Source organism: Anguilla rostrata, chromosome 3 (genome assembly GCF_018555375.3).
Source record: "Anguilla rostrata isolate EN2019 chromosome 3, ASM1855537v3, whole genome shotgun sequence".
Taxonomy (NCBI): Eukaryota; Metazoa; Chordata; class Actinopteri; order Anguilliformes; family Anguillidae; genus Anguilla; species Anguilla rostrata.
Window position 1 is genome coordinate 3508778 of NC_057935.1, and position 16645 is coordinate 3525422.

General features: G+C 46.0%; 2 protein-coding genes across 3 annotated transcripts in view; both read left to right on the forward strand.

Annotated features, from left to right (window-relative positions):
- The window catches only part of ndst1a (N-deacetylase/N-sulfotransferase (heparan glucosaminyl) 1a), a 95224-nt gene extending 87096 nt beyond the window's left edge, over window positions 1–8128 (forward strand). For both annotated transcript variants that reach the window (XM_064325471.1, XM_064325472.1), the window contains exons 15-16: window positions 593–695; window positions 2724–8128. In XM_064325471.1, the coding sequence (XP_064181541.1) occupies window positions 593–695; window positions 2724–2843 (223 nt within the window). In that variant the 3' untranslated portion in view covers window positions 2844–8128. The remainder of the gene's footprint in view (window positions 1–592; window positions 696–2723) is intronic.
- A 2016-nt stretch (window positions 8129–10144) lies between these two features.
- On the forward strand, window positions 10145–15386 carry LOC135249845 (small ribosomal subunit protein uS11). The gene is made up of 5 exons (XM_064325473.1): window positions 10145–10293; window positions 11219–11369; window positions 11646–11807; window positions 12289–12365; window positions 15272–15386. The coding sequence occupies exons 2-5, from the start codon at window positions 11221–11223 to the stop codon at window positions 15337–15339; spliced, it is 456 nt and encodes a 151-aa protein (XP_064181543.1). The 5' UTR covers window positions 10145–10293; window positions 11219–11220; the 3' UTR covers window positions 15340–15386.
- The last annotated feature ends 1259 nt before the right edge of the window (window positions 15387–16645 follow it).

A 16645-nucleotide genomic window follows, 5' to 3' on the forward strand; every position in this document is an offset into this window, starting at 1 on the left:
CTGCTACCTCTGCGAGAGAATGCAAGGGGCTTGAGGGCTTTTAAAATACCCTACTCTCTCTCTCTCTCTCTCTCTCCCTCTCTGTCTCCTTTTCCTAACCCCCTCCCTCCAAATTCCTCTTTGCCTCCAAATGTTTCCATTTCTTTTTTCATCCTTCCTCCTTTTATCACCCTATTCTCTCTCTCTCTCTCTCTCTCTCTCCGTCTGCCTCCCTACTCCACCTCTGGCATTCCGCAGATTATCTTTCTACCTCATTTCCTCTCTCTCTCTCTCTCTGTCTCTCCTTCGTTCCCAAGTCCTGCTTGTACACACTGTCTCATTCCCCCTCTCTACCGTTTGACCTCCAGGCCCCCCCCCCCCCCCCCTCCCAGCCCCCTCCCTCAGCCCCGTCTGTGTGTAATTGCACCCGCAGACGAGTAAACAGTAACATCTGTGCGCCTCCTTCCCTGGCGAGCGCTGGAGACGTGTCTTTCCCTCTCCGAACGCTTTTCCGTAGCGGAGGAACGGAAGGAAAAGCTGCCGTCTGACGGGGAAATCAGGGCCTAATCCCGACTCTAATTCCCCGCCGTCATCCCTCTGTCCCCGACCGCAGGTTCGATCCCAAGAAAGGCTTCTGGTGCCAGCTTCTGGAAGGTGGGAAAACCAAGTGTCTGGGAAAGAGCAAGGGCAGGAAGTATCCGGAGATGGACTCGGATGTGAGTTCAGACCACCCCCCCCCCCCCCCCCCCTCGGTTTAATATGCATGTCGATTACATCATTTATTGGCTTGGCAGACCCGTGTTTGACACCGTGTGTTCAGAATAAAGAGCTCTCCAGGTTAACATCCTCTCTCATCGGCAGGGAGGCGAACCGTAGCATAATCAATCAATCAATAAATCAAACAATCAATCACTTTTAATGACCACACGACCGAGGTCAGAGGAATTCGCTTTCAGTACAGCATGGTGGGGGAAGCTCAATACGACGGCGTCAGTGACGTCAAACATAGACAGAGTCGGAGAACTGGGAATCGTAACTGAGGTTGCAGGTTTGATTCCCAGGTGGTTGGTGGCACTGCCGCCGTTCACGTTTGCGAGTGCCTTAACCCGAGTCGCGGCAGTGAAAATATCCGGCCGTACAAATGGGTAGGATGTTTAAAATAAGCTGTGGTATGCTGCTTTCGGGCTCAGCTGGTATTTGTGCTGGACCTTAACAGTGCAAACACACAGATAAACACGCTGTAGTATTTACTCTCTCTGCCTGTGAGTTTGCACCTTTCACACTGCGCAGATTAAACACACAATATTTACTCAGTATGTTCCGCTGACTATTATACTGGGTTCTTTGGTCTTTTGTCTAAAACAAAAAACTCTACATATGTACACAGTTCTGTTCTGCATGAAAATGTATTTGTGATTCATGGTAATAATAATTTCTGTAGTCCATTCTGTGGCACGAAAGCAGGATTTGGCGTAGTGCTTTCAGAATTTTAATTTCCGAATGCAAATCGCGCGACTGCGTAAAGTAATTAGTGCCATAAGTCTTTGAATTATTCAAAAAGACGTAATCCAATCTGGATACTTTCCGATGACCTTTGGATTATTCCCATTGCTTTCATCCAGAGATATTTTTTAATGGGCAAATCCTGCCACTTACGTTAAAGAAAAGCACGAAGAAACGATGTCATATTTTTACCCATGCACCGATAATCAATGACTGGGCCCTGGCCTGTCAAATCTGTCACACTCAGCCTAATTTTTATACTTCTTTTCAAAAAATTATTATTATTTTTTTAAGCGATAAAATTGAACAGGAACACAGATGAGAAATCAGTGCTATATCCAACTGTGACAACATCGACATTAAGAATAAGTAGTATGTAGTAATCAGAATAATTAGTACATAATAACAGCTATAAACATAATTGACAAATAATAATGTAAACAATGGTTTATGAGAGAGAAAATAAAATAAGGATAATAATTTTAGTCTATTAACCTCTCCGCCCTCCCGCCCCCCCCACCGCCCCTCCCCTCAGCAGCTGTAAAATGCACAGGAACTGAATCGATGTAGCGGTGTTGGCGATGGAGGGCTGGGGCTTCTCCTTTGAGTCTCCGGCTGAACGGTGTGGTGTGTGTTCTCTTAAAAATGCGCGTGTAACTGCGTGAGTCACGCTGTCTGGGCAGAGCCGTCTGCTGAGCCAGGAAGTGATGTAACAGGTGCTCTGCGTCCATCGTTCAGCTTCCCCCTGTGTTTCTCAGGCCTGTCGTTCCGCGTGGGCTAACGAGGCTGTCTGTGTGTATGTGTGTGTGTGTGTGTGCGCGTGTGTGTGTGTGTGGGGATGCGTGCGTGTGTGTGTGTGTGTGTGTGTGTGTGTGTGTGGGTGTGATGCGTGTGGTTGGTGGGGGTGGTGCGTGCGTGCGTGCGTGGTGTGTGTGTGGATGCGTGCGTGCGTGCGGGGGTGTGTGTGTGTGTGTGTGTGTGTGCATGCGGTGTGGCGTGTGCGTGTGCGTGTGTGGTGTGTGTGTGTGTGGATGCGTGCGTGCCTGCGTGTGTGTGTGTGTGCCTGTGTGTGTGTGTGTGTGTGGTGGTGATGCGTGCGTGCGTGCGTGCGTGTGCGTGTGCGTGTGCGTGTGTGTGTGTGTGTGTGCGTGCGTGCGTGCGTGTATGTGTGTGTGTGTGCGTGTGCGTGTGTGTGTGTGTGTGTGTGTGTGTGTGTGTGTGTGTGTGTGTTCTCTCCCCAGTCGCGCGCGTTCCTGAGGGAGCACTACGGGGATCATAACGTGGAGCTCTCCAAGCTGCTGTACCGAATGAGCCAGCCGCTGCCCGGCTGGCTGAGAGAAGAGCTGGTCAACTCCAGGTAGCAGGACCCCCCCAGGGGGGGAGAGGCGAATTCAGCCCCCCGTCACCCCCCATCCGGGGTGGGACACTCCCCTCTGCCAGCCGCTGCCGCTGCTGCGTCCAACCAGGACCGGAGAGAGAGGGGCGGGGGGGCAGAGTGGGCGGGGCCTGTGCCAATATAGACCTCAGTATTGGACCTCACCAGGACCTCTGGCTGGGCTTGGTTTCCAGGACAACCATACAGGGAAGAGGAGAAGAGATGGGGCTGGGGGCACCACGTACCCCACCCCGACAGCCCCCCATGGGGTGGGGCTGGGGGCACCACATACCCCACCCCGACAGCCCCCCATGGGGCGTAACTGGGCCCAGTTTGACTGGGGTACAGACAGTGCACAAGAGGGCAAAATACCCATAATGCCCCTCCGTGCACATGATCGTGCACACACTTACACATACACACACACACACAAACACACACTGACTCACGTACACTCACACACACACTGACTCACGTACACTCACACTGACACACACACACTCACACACACACTCACTCACGTACCTACACACACACACACACTCACACACTCATGTACACACTCAGTCACACAAACCCACACTACGTTGCTTTTGGGAGCACAGTGGACAGGGACGATGTTGTCTGCTCGGTGCCAGTTGTTAAGCACTCAAACACTCAGCGTTAATGGACGTTCAGGTGCCACAGAGGAGTCATTCCCCATTAACATGGACTATTAAGCAGTTCTTTTTTCCCCACTTTTATTTTTATTTTTTGTTTTGGGGGTGTTTTCTTTTTTCCATTTTTGTTCCTGTTTTTTGTGGCTGTGACCATTTCACGGTTGCAGGTTGTCGTACCTCTGAGTATTGCGTTGCCAACTGAGTTGGGTAGCTCTGCTTAAAAATCCGTTTGAAAAGGTGTGAAACATTTGATGTTTTGTTATTTTTTTAATTTGGAGGAAACGGTAAAGTTTTTTGCAACGTCAGCACACAAGGAAGTGCGATGCAGTATGCAGAAGTGGGCCTTAGGTGGGGGGGGGGGGGAAATAATATTTTTTTCGGTTAACCATCGAATGCAAGAGAGAAATGAATTGTAGGCTAATGCAGCAAAGAGAGATTGTGCAACCTCCGCCCCGACAGCCTAATCCTGCGGCCCCTCGCTGCTCCCCGGACGTCTCCTCGTGGTGTTCCGATGCCGTCGTGCGGAGGCGTTCGGATTTCCGTTCGCCCTTCACCTGCTTTGTTACCCGGGAATGCTGTACGCGCGCGGGCGGCGTCTGACATCCTGCGTCGCTTTTGAATGAACGCACACGCCCTCTGCCTCTCGGGTCTCCTGTATAAAACTAGCATTTGAATGACAGACAGACGGACAGATGGACACAGGCAGGCAGCCAGACAGACAGCACGTGAGCACGTCTGTATGCTGATTGGTCAGGAGTGTCAGCTGCTGCGTTCTATGCTTAGGCGAAGGGAGTTGAGTAGATTTGGGAGAGAGGGTAGGGGGTCCTGGACAGGGGAACCATCCTGGGCCAAAATAAACGCTTAAACCCTTTCCTGTTAAATCAAGAATACGCATTTATTTTATTTACATTTTTAAATAAAGGTTCAGCTAAGCTGGTCACTCTCCTGCAGTCTGGAGTGAATGGCTGCTGTTGTGCTTTTGGGCTAAATCCTGCCTTGTGACTTGTCTCTTGGTGTTCATGATGTCATTTCCCATTTTAGGACAAAAACAGCTGCTGCAATCTGAAAGCAGCCGTTTTCTCTTGTTGAAAGTGTGTGTCTCTGTAGGTCCCAGTGCGTCATTGAATGTGTTGTCAAAGTGTCTGACATTCTGATGTTAAGTACTGCTGTCACTGATGGCTGTGAGCTAGGCTTCTTGATTTTTCACTGGTTCTGTAAACCAGACCTGGCGAAGAATTAAATTAACTGTAAACGTGCCGGTTTCTCACAATCCCTGGATTTTTAATGATTCATAATGGGAAACCAAAGCAACTCATAACATGCTTTTTTAAAACTACCAGATTGTAACTTCGCATGATATTTGTCTAAAGTGGCAACACTGAAGAAGAAAAACCGTACAAACCCTGGGCTGTTTGCTATGATTAATGCATTTCCTGGTAATTCATTTTATAAGCTGCCGAGCCAAAAACACAAACTCGCGGGACCGTAATGAGGTACTGTTTCCATAAAGATATCAGCAGGATTTTGCGCAGCTTTGGGAGTTGCTATTAAATTCAGGTAATGGTTCCAAATTGCCATCCAAATTTGTTTGCGGGTGCGTGCGTGCGCTGGTCCGTGAAAGAGGCAGCTCGAACCGGAGCGCTCCTGTCTGACGAGGTTACCGTTGACTGAGCACAGATGTTTCCCAGCATGCTCTCTGTCTAGCGGCCTCTTGTCGCGTTTATCACACCCTCTGAGGACGTAGCCTCGTAGCTCCAGTGCGGGTGATTGCCACAAGCCTTCTCCTGGCGTTGGTTTTTCTCACGGTGACGAACTCAACAAGCCTTCCTGTGACATCCTGTTTCATCCCTTCCCTCCAGTGCTCGAGCTGCGCTGGTAATAGAGTGCATTTAAGATGCTCTTTAAAAAGGAGACCAACTGGATCTATCTCTTTTTCTCACTCTCTCTCATGCTCTCTCTCTCTCTTTAAAAGACTTCTTTGGAGAAAATTGTTTTTCAATAGAAGGTGGCTTCGCTCTTCGGTCTGTCACCGTCTCTATGAATTATTCATCGTCGCTCCTTGCGGTTCAACCTCGTTGAAAGGGCTCAATTAAGAAAGAGCTACACTTGTTCTACAAAGATGTAGGCGAAATGAAAAGAGGTTTTAATTGGATTTCTAGCTGTGAGAAGTTTGCGAGAGGTAACGCTCTAACAGAAAACTCTGCGAGAGTTAGATCTTTTTTGAACCACTTAGTCCTGAGAATGAAGCATCCTGATCTTTTTTTTCTCCATCCTCCCCCCACCCCCCACTGTTTGCCCAGGAGGCACAAAATCACATTATTTACGCCAAGATAAGACTGCACATTGTGTCCTAAAACATCTGGAAGCAAAACCTCTCTTTGCTGCATTAGTGAACTGATATGTTCCTGCATTCTTATCCCATTTGGATTATGATCTCGTTTGTCCTAACAGTCGGTCGGTGGTTTGAAAAGCACATGCGTTTAAAGGGGTAATTCAGTTTCTGAGGTTATTTGATATTATTTCAGTTTTTTTAGTGCGTGTTTCCTTGGGGGCACAGACAGTTTCTGTGCACAGTGAAGAATTTTTGAACGGTATACACGGACGTTTCTGACTGCTCTACATTTCCAGTTATCAGGGAATTTAATGTGGTTTGTGGTCTAAAGCAAGAAAATACACTTCCAAGTAACTAAAATGTTTAACACAATTTTATTATGTTATATTCAAAGTCATGAACATAAGTATCAGTTTTTGTATTGTGCTGGTGCTTCTATATTTGACTGCAGCAGTTGGGTTGGATTGTGTCGTAAGAAATGAGCTTAGCGATCTTTTGGAAGAATAATTGGGTAAAAACAGACGTACTACAACCTCTGGAGGCATAATGTGGCTGTGCATGCTGCTTTTTAGTTGTATTTTCCTGCTTTAGACTATGAACACCAAACGTCCCTATACCTTCACTGTAAGGCCGACAGGTTGGGGGATGTATTGTATCTAAAATGTCCTTAACTCAACACAAAAGCCGTTGGTGGGCCTAGCAAAAAAAAAAAAAAAAAAACGCGCACTAAAACTAAAGTAATTTTGACAAACAGAACCACAGAAAATGAACTTTCAATTTAGTATTTGTGTTACTTGACACAAGAAAAGTCAGGGTAAACTTTCTTTGCGACTGCTCCAGGAAAGGTTTCAAACTTCAGCCCTCCTGGGTCAGGGAGAGGTTTGGCAGCGGGATTTTTAAAAAGCAGCAAATGGATTTCTGAGTTTGCTTTTATTCTTATTTTTTTAAAGGTTCCTCGGGAGGTGATGGAAAGCCTCTCTCTTTGTAAAAGGTACGGATTTCAACTGTGACGCAACTGTGACCTGTATTCCAATTTTTAGTAGGCGACGACTCAGTTTAGCGACGGGGTGTATCGGAACAAACAAAAAACGCTGCTCTCGTTTCAGTAGGAATTTTGAAAGTGTGATCGTCCACATTTTTTTAAAACTGTCCCGTCTCTTACGTATCCTTTCTAACTTATTGATTGTCACTGTTGAGGGTGCCGTTCATAGACATACATGCAGAATGTACACGTGACGCCCGAGACGCGTTTCTGCCCTGTTCGCAATGCAATATAAAGATTTCTTACGGACTGAAAATAAGCTATCTGTGATGCTCTGACCTGCACTCAGTGAGTTTGAGTAGAGCAGCGTTGTGCGTTAAGGGTAAACATGTTTTGATTCCCTTTGTAAAGTGCTTGAATGAACATTTAATTTTGAGGCTGCGCATTCGGGCGGCTGCCGCAAGATGTGGACGGTGCGGAATTCCGCCACTGTCCGCCTATAGACATGCAACTCGGAGTGTGAAATTATTTCTTAAACCAGTAGGTACTGCAGTCCCAGGATTACTGAGAAATTACATCACACAGCAGGGGGCCGGAATTGCCCCTTCCAATTTCTTCTTGCAGCTTTTCCAGAACAGATTCTCTCGTTTATGCGCATCTAAATTCTTTCTTCTCTTATTTTGAGACACATGGGGCTGCTTTAAGACAGTCCAGATCAAGGGTTTTTTTAAATAAGAAAATGAAATCTTTTATTACTGCAGACATCTACTGCAAAAAAAAAAAAAAAAAACCTCACTGTAGAGTGCTTTCATCCTGCTACTTAGGACTAGGAATTGGGGGTGGGGTTTGGGTTTTTTTGCATGGTGAGGCTGTGTGTTTTAAAATACTGGGAATAGGTAAGGGAGTGGTACGGGAGTGTTTTTCCAAATTCGCATTTTTTTTGGCCTATTGAAATTGCAGTTCTAAAAACAGGAGGGTCCAATAGAGGAGAGCTTCGCCTGTGTCCACAGCGTCACCCTGCAACTCTTTCTGCTCCCGGGATAACCGCCCCCGCCCGCACCCCCACCTCCAGAACTCAAAGTCCTGGTGATGTTGACACTGCCAGCTTTTCTGTTCTCTGAGGTCCTGTATTTTAATGTTGAGTATTAATAATAAAGAATGAGAATTATTAATAACCGTAACGATGGTAGTAATCACCTGGACTGTACAATCAAAGACTGTAATTGTTAATAATTTTTATTGTGTAACTAATATTTTTGTGATTTTAATTTACAAATAAAAATACCACTGTCTTTTTATTTTTCTTCACTCTTCTGTTTTTCCTCCCACGTTTCTGATAAATATATTGAACAGGTAATGAACCATAATTAGTTTATTTTTTTAAATGGCTAATTCACTTTTACAGTTCGAAAATTGCACTTTATAACAGATGACATGAATGAAAAGGTACATTTTTACTTGGTGACAAATGAACCTGTTTCAATTGTAATTTCTCATTGTGAAGCATTACCTGGAATACCAGCGTTTTTATAGCGTATGTTGGAATTGCATTATGAATTCACGTTTCAGATGTTGGTTTTCAGTAACCATTTACCCTCGGTATCATCATCAAACTCAAAATTGACTCATTTTCCATTTGCGAAAATGCTTATTTTCACAAATGGAAAATGAAATTGTTTAAATATTAAATTATTTAATTTGTATGTGTTATATGGAAAAGCAACAATATTTAGCTGTGGTCTTTTTCCGTCTGGTGAATTTTGCATGGAGAGGTGCATGATAGGATTTTGTATAAATTCATAAAGTGATGCTGTTTTTCCCCACAGCCTGAACCCGAGGGAGCATTACAATGGAACATGATGATGTTTCCCTGCGAAGGAACTGTCTGTACTCCCATAAATGCGAAACGGTTGCAGTTATTAATTTAGACATGACAGGTTTTCGCATGTAATTTGTTCTGAAATTAAAAAAGCGCGGTTCTTGACAGATGTCACCAGATGCAACGGCAGCACGGAGTGAGTCATCTGCTCTTGATTGCCTATGCAAATGTTTATTTTTTATTTTTTTATATTTGTACCCGATAATGCAGCGTGTCGTTCCACATTACCACATGCGCTTGGCCACTTTCACGGTTTAGTGAAGTGACGAGCCGTAAGGACGGCTAGGCGAGTTAATAACGCGCATCGCCGCTCAAGAAACTAGAGTAGAGTGTTGAGTTCGTTCTCCTCTTCCAAATTTTATTCTGCGAGTCACACATTCTGTCACCGAGCGGTAACAGTCGCAAGTATTTTTACGCTGCTAAATGCTGCATTTAACGAATTCACGGGGAAGTCCATGCTGCATTTCTGAGTAGCCTACATTTTATCCCCGCTGGACTCATAAATTCTATTAGTTGGATTAAGTTAAATACGAACAGTTTGCTGAGGCCTATTTGAAGAAGAACCCATGGCCATGCCAGTATCTCGCCTTACTAAACAGAATTTGCTGATGGTCTTAAATCCAGTGGTGTCAAACTCCAGTCCTGGAAGGCCACAGTGTCTATAGAAGGGGTGCACCGCTAGGGGTGATCCGAACTTTTGCTCTTCATGTTTTATCTTGATCTGACATTTGTATAAGCACCAGTTACAGCTGCAAACTGCAAGTTCATCCTTAAGATTTCACTCTGCTCAAGTACAGGAGTGACTCAACGTAGTTAATAGAAATGTCAGAAGACTAAAACTAGGTGATTGGTTGGAATGAATATTGGCAGGAATACACCCTGGACAGTTCGCCAGTCCATCGCAGGGCACACACACACCATTCACTCACGCACTCATACCTATGGGCAATTTAGAGTCTCCTAATTGGCCTGTCTGCATGTCTTTGGACTGTGGGAGGAGAACACACGGGGAGAAAATGCAAACCACACAGAAAAGCCCCGGCCAGGATTTGCACTAAGGACCCTTTGTTGACACCACATAAGTATATAAATATACTTAGCGTTGTGTTGTAACCCAACCATGTTTTATCATGCTGCTGAAAAATAAACAGGCCTATATAATTTAGACTAATGTTACATTTATGAAAAAAATATATAATAAAAAACACCAATAAGGTAGGAAAGCACTAGTTCATACATTATCCATGCAAGGATACACCACAAAAGCTTAAATATTTTTAGAAGCAGCCAAGATTTCATGTTTAATAGTTTTCTATAGGTTTCAACTCCAAACATAAACTAAATGAATGTGTAATAAAATCTATATTTATTTAATAAACCCGATATTATGTAAAGCTATATGCTGTTTAATTGCATTCAGTTTTGTATTGTAAAAGCAATCTTTTGTATTTGTTATTTGGGAGTGGAACAATGGGGAGAATGTGGGGGACTTTTATTCAGTTCCGTGAGTCAGTGTTGACCTCTCAACCCGGTTGTAGTTGTTCCTTCCTTTCCTGTTTCGGCTCCGTAAAGAGAAGTACATAGGTAAGTGATTTCTGAATTTGTATCCAAATTAATCATCCGTTATAGTCCACGAAGCACATTCTTTATGCACACATTTTTGTTGCTCTATTCCAAGTCTTTTAATATTAAACGATATGAGTACAATTCCATCCTTTCAAATGATGAATTTCCGTTTTGGATCAGAGACGGTGAAATTGTTCTACTATGCTGTGCCGTGCTTATTGCACTAAAACATTTCATGTTACCAGTACAAGGCTAACATTAGCTGGCCATATCGCTGTTATTTCCGTTGTAAAAAACTAAACACTTCGTGTCAAGGTGACTTTTAAACACAACTGGTTGCTTGGACTCACTAGCTTACTTGGCTATAACGTCTGGTAGCCCAATCGAACCTTCTGTGGCCATTTAAGCTAACGATGAGTACCCTTGCATGCTAGTTGCTTCTTCCAACTGAGTTAGCTACCACTGTCAAGTTGTGTTTCTCCCTGTGGCAATTCGCTTTTGTGATGAGTTGGAACAATGTAATGGTATAACTTATCGCCAGTCTTACATTTTCGGTTGCAAATGCGGTGGAGATTCTCCCAGCTGGCTAGCTGGATACAGCAGTCTGTTGGTTTGAATCCACTGCGCTTCTAAGCTGTGCTATGAAAACACTGCATTTTTAATTTGTTACATGAGATGATATTGCTGGCTTGACTAGATATGTAGAACGCTTACAAATTGCAAGTGGACGCTTGCAAATTACTACATCTAGCGAGCATGGCAGCTTGCTAATTATTTTCATATCTCAGAGTGCAGATTCATCCATAAACGATAATTGGGCTTGTACCACACAGCTGGTCATGCGGCAATAATGGGTTTGATGCCCGGGCCATGAGAGTCGGCACTTTTCGCACATGAGTACGAGTATGAGCGTCACCGTGGAAACTGCATCTTGTTGTCGTAGTGATGGCACCTCGCAAGGGCAAGGAGAAGAAGGAGGAGCAGGTGATCAGCCTGGGACCCCAGGTGGCCGAGGGCGAGAACGTCTTCGGCGTCTGCCACATCTTCGCCTCCTTCAACGACACCTTCGTCCACGTCACCGACCTCTCCGGCAAGTAAGTGGAGCCTCGTTCTCTGTTCGCGGTCTGCACATGCACACGCACACCCCTCCTCGTCCGTGCCACACACACCCAGAGACCGTAAGTGAAATTAGCAGTGAATTTAGTTTCCGTGCTGCTTCTCTCCTGCCTGATTTATTTTACTCCGTTTGTTTCTGAGGCTTTTCTGTGGCGGAGTTCCACTGGGCTCATTTCTTATCCAGTAAAAACGGCGAGCGAACCGCCCCCTCCAAACTCACCCCCGTCCTCTCTGCCCCCCTCCCCTCCTCCCAGGGAGACGATCTGCCGCGTGACGGGCGGGATGAAGGTGAAGGCCGACAGAGACGAGTCCTCCCCCTACGCGGCCATGTTGGCGGCCCAAGACGTCGCGCAGCGCTGCAAGGAGCTGGGCATCACCGCCCTGCACATCAAACTGAGGGCCACGGGGGGCAACAGGTGAGCTGGCGCACACACGCACACACACACACACACGTGCACATGCACGCATACACACACACACACTTCCCTGCACAGCTGAGGGAGCACGGGGGGGTAACAGGTGAGGTGCATTATGGGATGTGGTGGGTCGGGGGGTTAGCCCCAAAACCGGCCAATGCCTGATGTTCATGGTTTAGCATTATTTTCGTTGCATAAATATAAACTCTAGGTGTCTGGGTTCAGTTTGTTCAGCTAAAGCTCATCAAGGCCATTGGCACACAAAGCTCTTGGATTTTCTTTTTTTTAATGTTCGATGTTCTGCCCCCTTCGACGTAACCTACCATATTTTACCCATACCCATATTTTAAAGAGCAGCTCGATCATGAACGAAGCTGGACTAATTAGCGAGCAAAAATGGCACACCATTAGCATGTGGCCTCTTTTATACGACTCTGTGATTGGTGACTTTAAACGGGCGCGTGTCTTTGTCCTGTTCCAGAACCAAGACTCCCGGACCGGGTGCCCAGTCCGCCCTCCGAGCCCTGGCTCGCTCCGGCATGAAGATCGGCCGAATTGGTAAGAAGGGACCGAACAGCCATTTCGCTGCTGTCTTGTCATTACCCTCCAGCCCAGAAGAGGGCGCCCACATTCTGTGTACATACACAATCACACAACATACACACAGCAGCATTTTAATCAGTATGCATTTGTGCACTTACGCCTTATTTGTACGGCCTGGGTGAACTCGTTTTCACTTCAGTCCATTTGTTTCCCGAATTGCGGGTGAATTCGCGCTTGGAGTTGAGGCCTTGTCGTTTAGATTGCCTCGAACCATTAGCAGTGCATTACATTAATGCAGCGGATGCTGTTGTCTGGTGCGATTTACAGCGCGCAGTGCACTTGTAGTTTAAAATTACTTTCGGTTTGTTTTATTGGGTCAATATTGCCCGAGCAAGAGCGCACTTCCTAAATTATTAAAGGGCCTTGTTCCGTTATGAAACCTTCGCTGTGTTACAAACGGATTCTCAGCCTCCTTTAAAACTGTTGTTATCGCCAGAGTTACCGCTTTCAGAAAAATAACAGCAAATTTGTCAGTTCTGCAAAATGGCAAAAACTTCAGTTTGTCTAACGTGCTCTCAGTTTTTTTTGCTGCAAGAGTTTGGAAGGCTTAATGTTGGGGGTTTGGCTGAGGGCTGAGTGCATTTGTCTTTAAGCACGTTGAGGTCTTTATGTTGCTTCACTCTAATGGTCAACATTACTGCTGATAGTGCCTACGGCACAGTTTTTAGGGATGCTTAAACTTGGGCGAATAGGATCTTGAAAGGCCTTGAACACTGCTTTAATTAGGCTACTAGTAGGGTAGGAACAACAACGTGTGTTTCTGCATTAAATAAAAAAGTTAATGCCGTATTGCTTGTGGGATTGTCATGCCAGTGAGCCTGTAGTCTTCCTTAAGTGTGAACATAAAGAACCGTAAAGCAGACCCAGCTCGTGTATTTGTATGTCGATGTCGAGTGTCGATGCTGTGATTGAGTCTGTCGGTTGGAGCAGAGTGCAGAAGTTTTAGGCACATTAGGCAGAAGTTAGTCTTGGCCCTGCACGTGTGGGTGTCGGTTTGTTGGCTGTTGAGGATGCTCAGCTGGTGACGAGCAGGTTGCGGGTTTGATTCCCAGGCTGGGAGCTGCCATTTTGCTGTTATGAAAAGCAGTTTAATGTTAACTGCTTCAGTAAAAGTCCAGCTGTACAAATGTACACGATAAAACGGTAAACGGTTGCTGCAGATAAAAGTCGTCCGCCAAGCGCGTAGCGATTATAATGAAATAAAAATCGCACTCCTGCTGGGAAATGGCGGTCTGCTTGAGTAGCTGTGCCACCCAATAAAGCTTTGGATTTGGTCAGAGGTACTAGAGTATAATGACTAGGGATAAAATTGAGTTCGTTTTTAAAAATATTGTACATAAAACCCCTAAAAGCCGTTTCCATTCTGTTTCTGTAATTCGGTGGAGTCCAAGTGCTTAATGAGGGCATAATTCTAGGCAGGGCTCCACGTTAACATTTGAAAAATTTAGAAGCGCACAAATGCACCCCAATTAGATGATGTGCTCTTAAATTTATTTTATTTTTTTCCAGTGAGCACACGTCAGGTTTCAGCACAAAATGCTCGTAAAATGGGAGCAGTGTAGAGCTCTGCTGGGAGGGACTCGCCTGTCCATATTTTCTTACCAGCTGAAGAAAGCATGTTAGCTTATAGCAAAGCAACCATGTGACACATTTCAGGGGTCGTGTTCGTAATGCGTGTCAGAATAAGAGCGCCGATCTTGGATCAGTTAGGTGTTGTAGCTCATAATGGACAAGGTTAGGGTATGGATGGGGGAGACTGATGCTAGATATGCACTCCTGCTCTGAAAGACTTCATTAGTACGAGCCCTGATCTTTACGCATGCGGTCACATACCCAGCCAACAAAATGTTCAGAATGTCCTCACGACTTCACTGGAATCTTCTGTCAGTGTTGGAACATTGGCGCTACATGGCAGCAACACTGTGAGCACATTTTGTGCTGGCTGGTTATGACCAAGTCCAAGAAAACACCAGTTCTAATAAGATAGGGTGTGTGGCTTAAGAATTAAGGATTCTACATTTGAATGGGAAACTTGCAGTAAAGTAAATACTGATTCACTGCTGCGTGATGTATTTCATCACGTTTGAGCTGAGATTTTTCCGCTTGTGACTGGGTCGTGGTCTTGTTTAGTCTACTCGGCTACTTCTAGACTACTTATGTAATATGTTATGTAATGTTAATAAGGGCTGTGGAATTCTGTGGGTAAAATGTTGGTTTATGTCCCTGATGTTGACTTGGTATGTGGCGTGTATGTGGAACTACATGTATGTGGAAGTCAGCAGTGATTATGTTATTGTGTGGTGCATTCTTGCCGATGTCGCCTGTACTGGCTTTCAGTAATGTCTCTGGCCGTAGTTAACACTTTTATCCTCTATGAACCACTTGGTCCCTCCCTGTCCATTTTCCACTGTGTGAAAGAGAGAGACCAGGTTTAATGTGTGCATTAAAGAACAGACATCGTCAAAGTCTGTTCTTGGTGTATCTGATTTGTGGCGTGGTGAACGTTCATTGACGTAGTGTGTGTGTGTGTCTGTGCGTGCGTGCGTGCGTGCGTGCGTGCGTGTCTCTGTGTGTGTGTGTGTGCGCGTGTGCGTGTGCACGTGTGTGTGTGCGCGCGCGTGTGTGTGTGTGTGCGTGCGTGCGTGTGTGTGTGCGTGTGTGTGTGTGCGCGTGTGCGTGCGTGTGTGCGTGTGCGTGTGCACGTGTGTGTGTGTGTGCGTGCGTGCGTGTGTGCATGCGTGTGTGTCTGTCTGTGTGTGCGCGTGTGTGTGTGCGTGCATGCGTGTGTGCGTGTGTGTGTGTGCGCATGTGTGCGTGCGTGTGTGTGCGCGCGTGTGTGTGTCTTTGCTCTTCTCTTGCAGAGGACGTCACCCCGATTCCCTCGGACAGCACACGCAGGAAGGGCGGTCGTCGTGGGCGACGTCTGTAAAGTGTTTATATTTTTCTGGGTCACTCAATAAAACATTGGTTCCACCACCTCCTCCTCCTCCGCCTCCTTTTTCCTCCTCTTCCTCCTCCTCCTCCTCCGCCTCCGCCTCCAGCACGCTGACGTGGCTCTAAATCCCGGCGGAATTGCGCGGTTAGCCTACAGCGGCGGTCTCGCCCGCGGCAACGGCGTTCGGCAGAATCTCCGCGTGACCTCTCTGTGACCTTCGTTGCGGTGTCTGAGGGTTCAGGTGCACGTGCGGATAGGCGCATCGAGCGGATGAATCGCGAGCGTGCGTGTCCTCTCTGGCCTCGGCCCGCTGTCCAAAAAATGAAGATATCATCAGACAGATCGAAAATGGGGAAAAAAATGAATTTACGCTTGCCTTGCAGTCATGGATGAGATGGAGATGGTGCGTTTGTCTTGAGAGAATCTTTCTGATGTGGATACTGCCACAAGCCAGCCGGGCGGATACAGTGTTCCTAATGCAATTTTAATGAGTGCCTATGTTTACATTCAGACCGCCAAAGGGTATTTTTAGAGATGCATCGCTGTACAGGCCAGATGATGCTGTGTAAATGTAAAGGCGTTTTATGTAAATGCCTGTCCCCCTGTCGTCTAGGCTGCTTCGTAGTTTAATCTGAGGAAACTCAATTTTTTTTGTCAACTCTCTAGGCGAGTAATTATTTTAGTGGCGATGTAAAAATACAGCACCTTCCGGATTTCACAACCCCAAAACTACTGGGTGGACCTGACTTGGGTGGGGTTGGGGTGTGGGGGTCATTGGTCCGTTTTTCTGCCAAATGGATCCTGCTACCATGTGTACAGCCATATAAAAAGGCCTTCACTGGGAAGTTGGGAGTCGTATGCAATGTATGCAAATAGCCATTAGATGGCGCCAAAACGTAGTTATCTGACCATCAACTTCAGTTAGTCCTCCAGGTATCTGGCCTTCGGTAGCACTGCTGGTTTTCATTCCTCCCCTCTAATCGGGGGCTGATTTAAACCTGATGCCCCAGTGGGACTGGGCGTCATCTCCGGCCGATCAGTGACATTGTTGGACTATGGACTGTCAGGCAGAAGGGAGAACCGGCATTACTACTAAAACTTCAGGGCCAGATTTGAGCGTACCCCTTGGAGCAACCTTGAGTTTTGAAATTGCGCTGTCTCCAAAAAAAAAAAAAAAAAGGGGGAAAAAATGCCCATGACCATATTTGAAGTTGACATATTTCCTTTTAGAATGTACTTGTCCCAAAGCTCATGTTACTTCCTCTACCAACTGAAAGAACCCAGTGCATGGGTTTTCGAA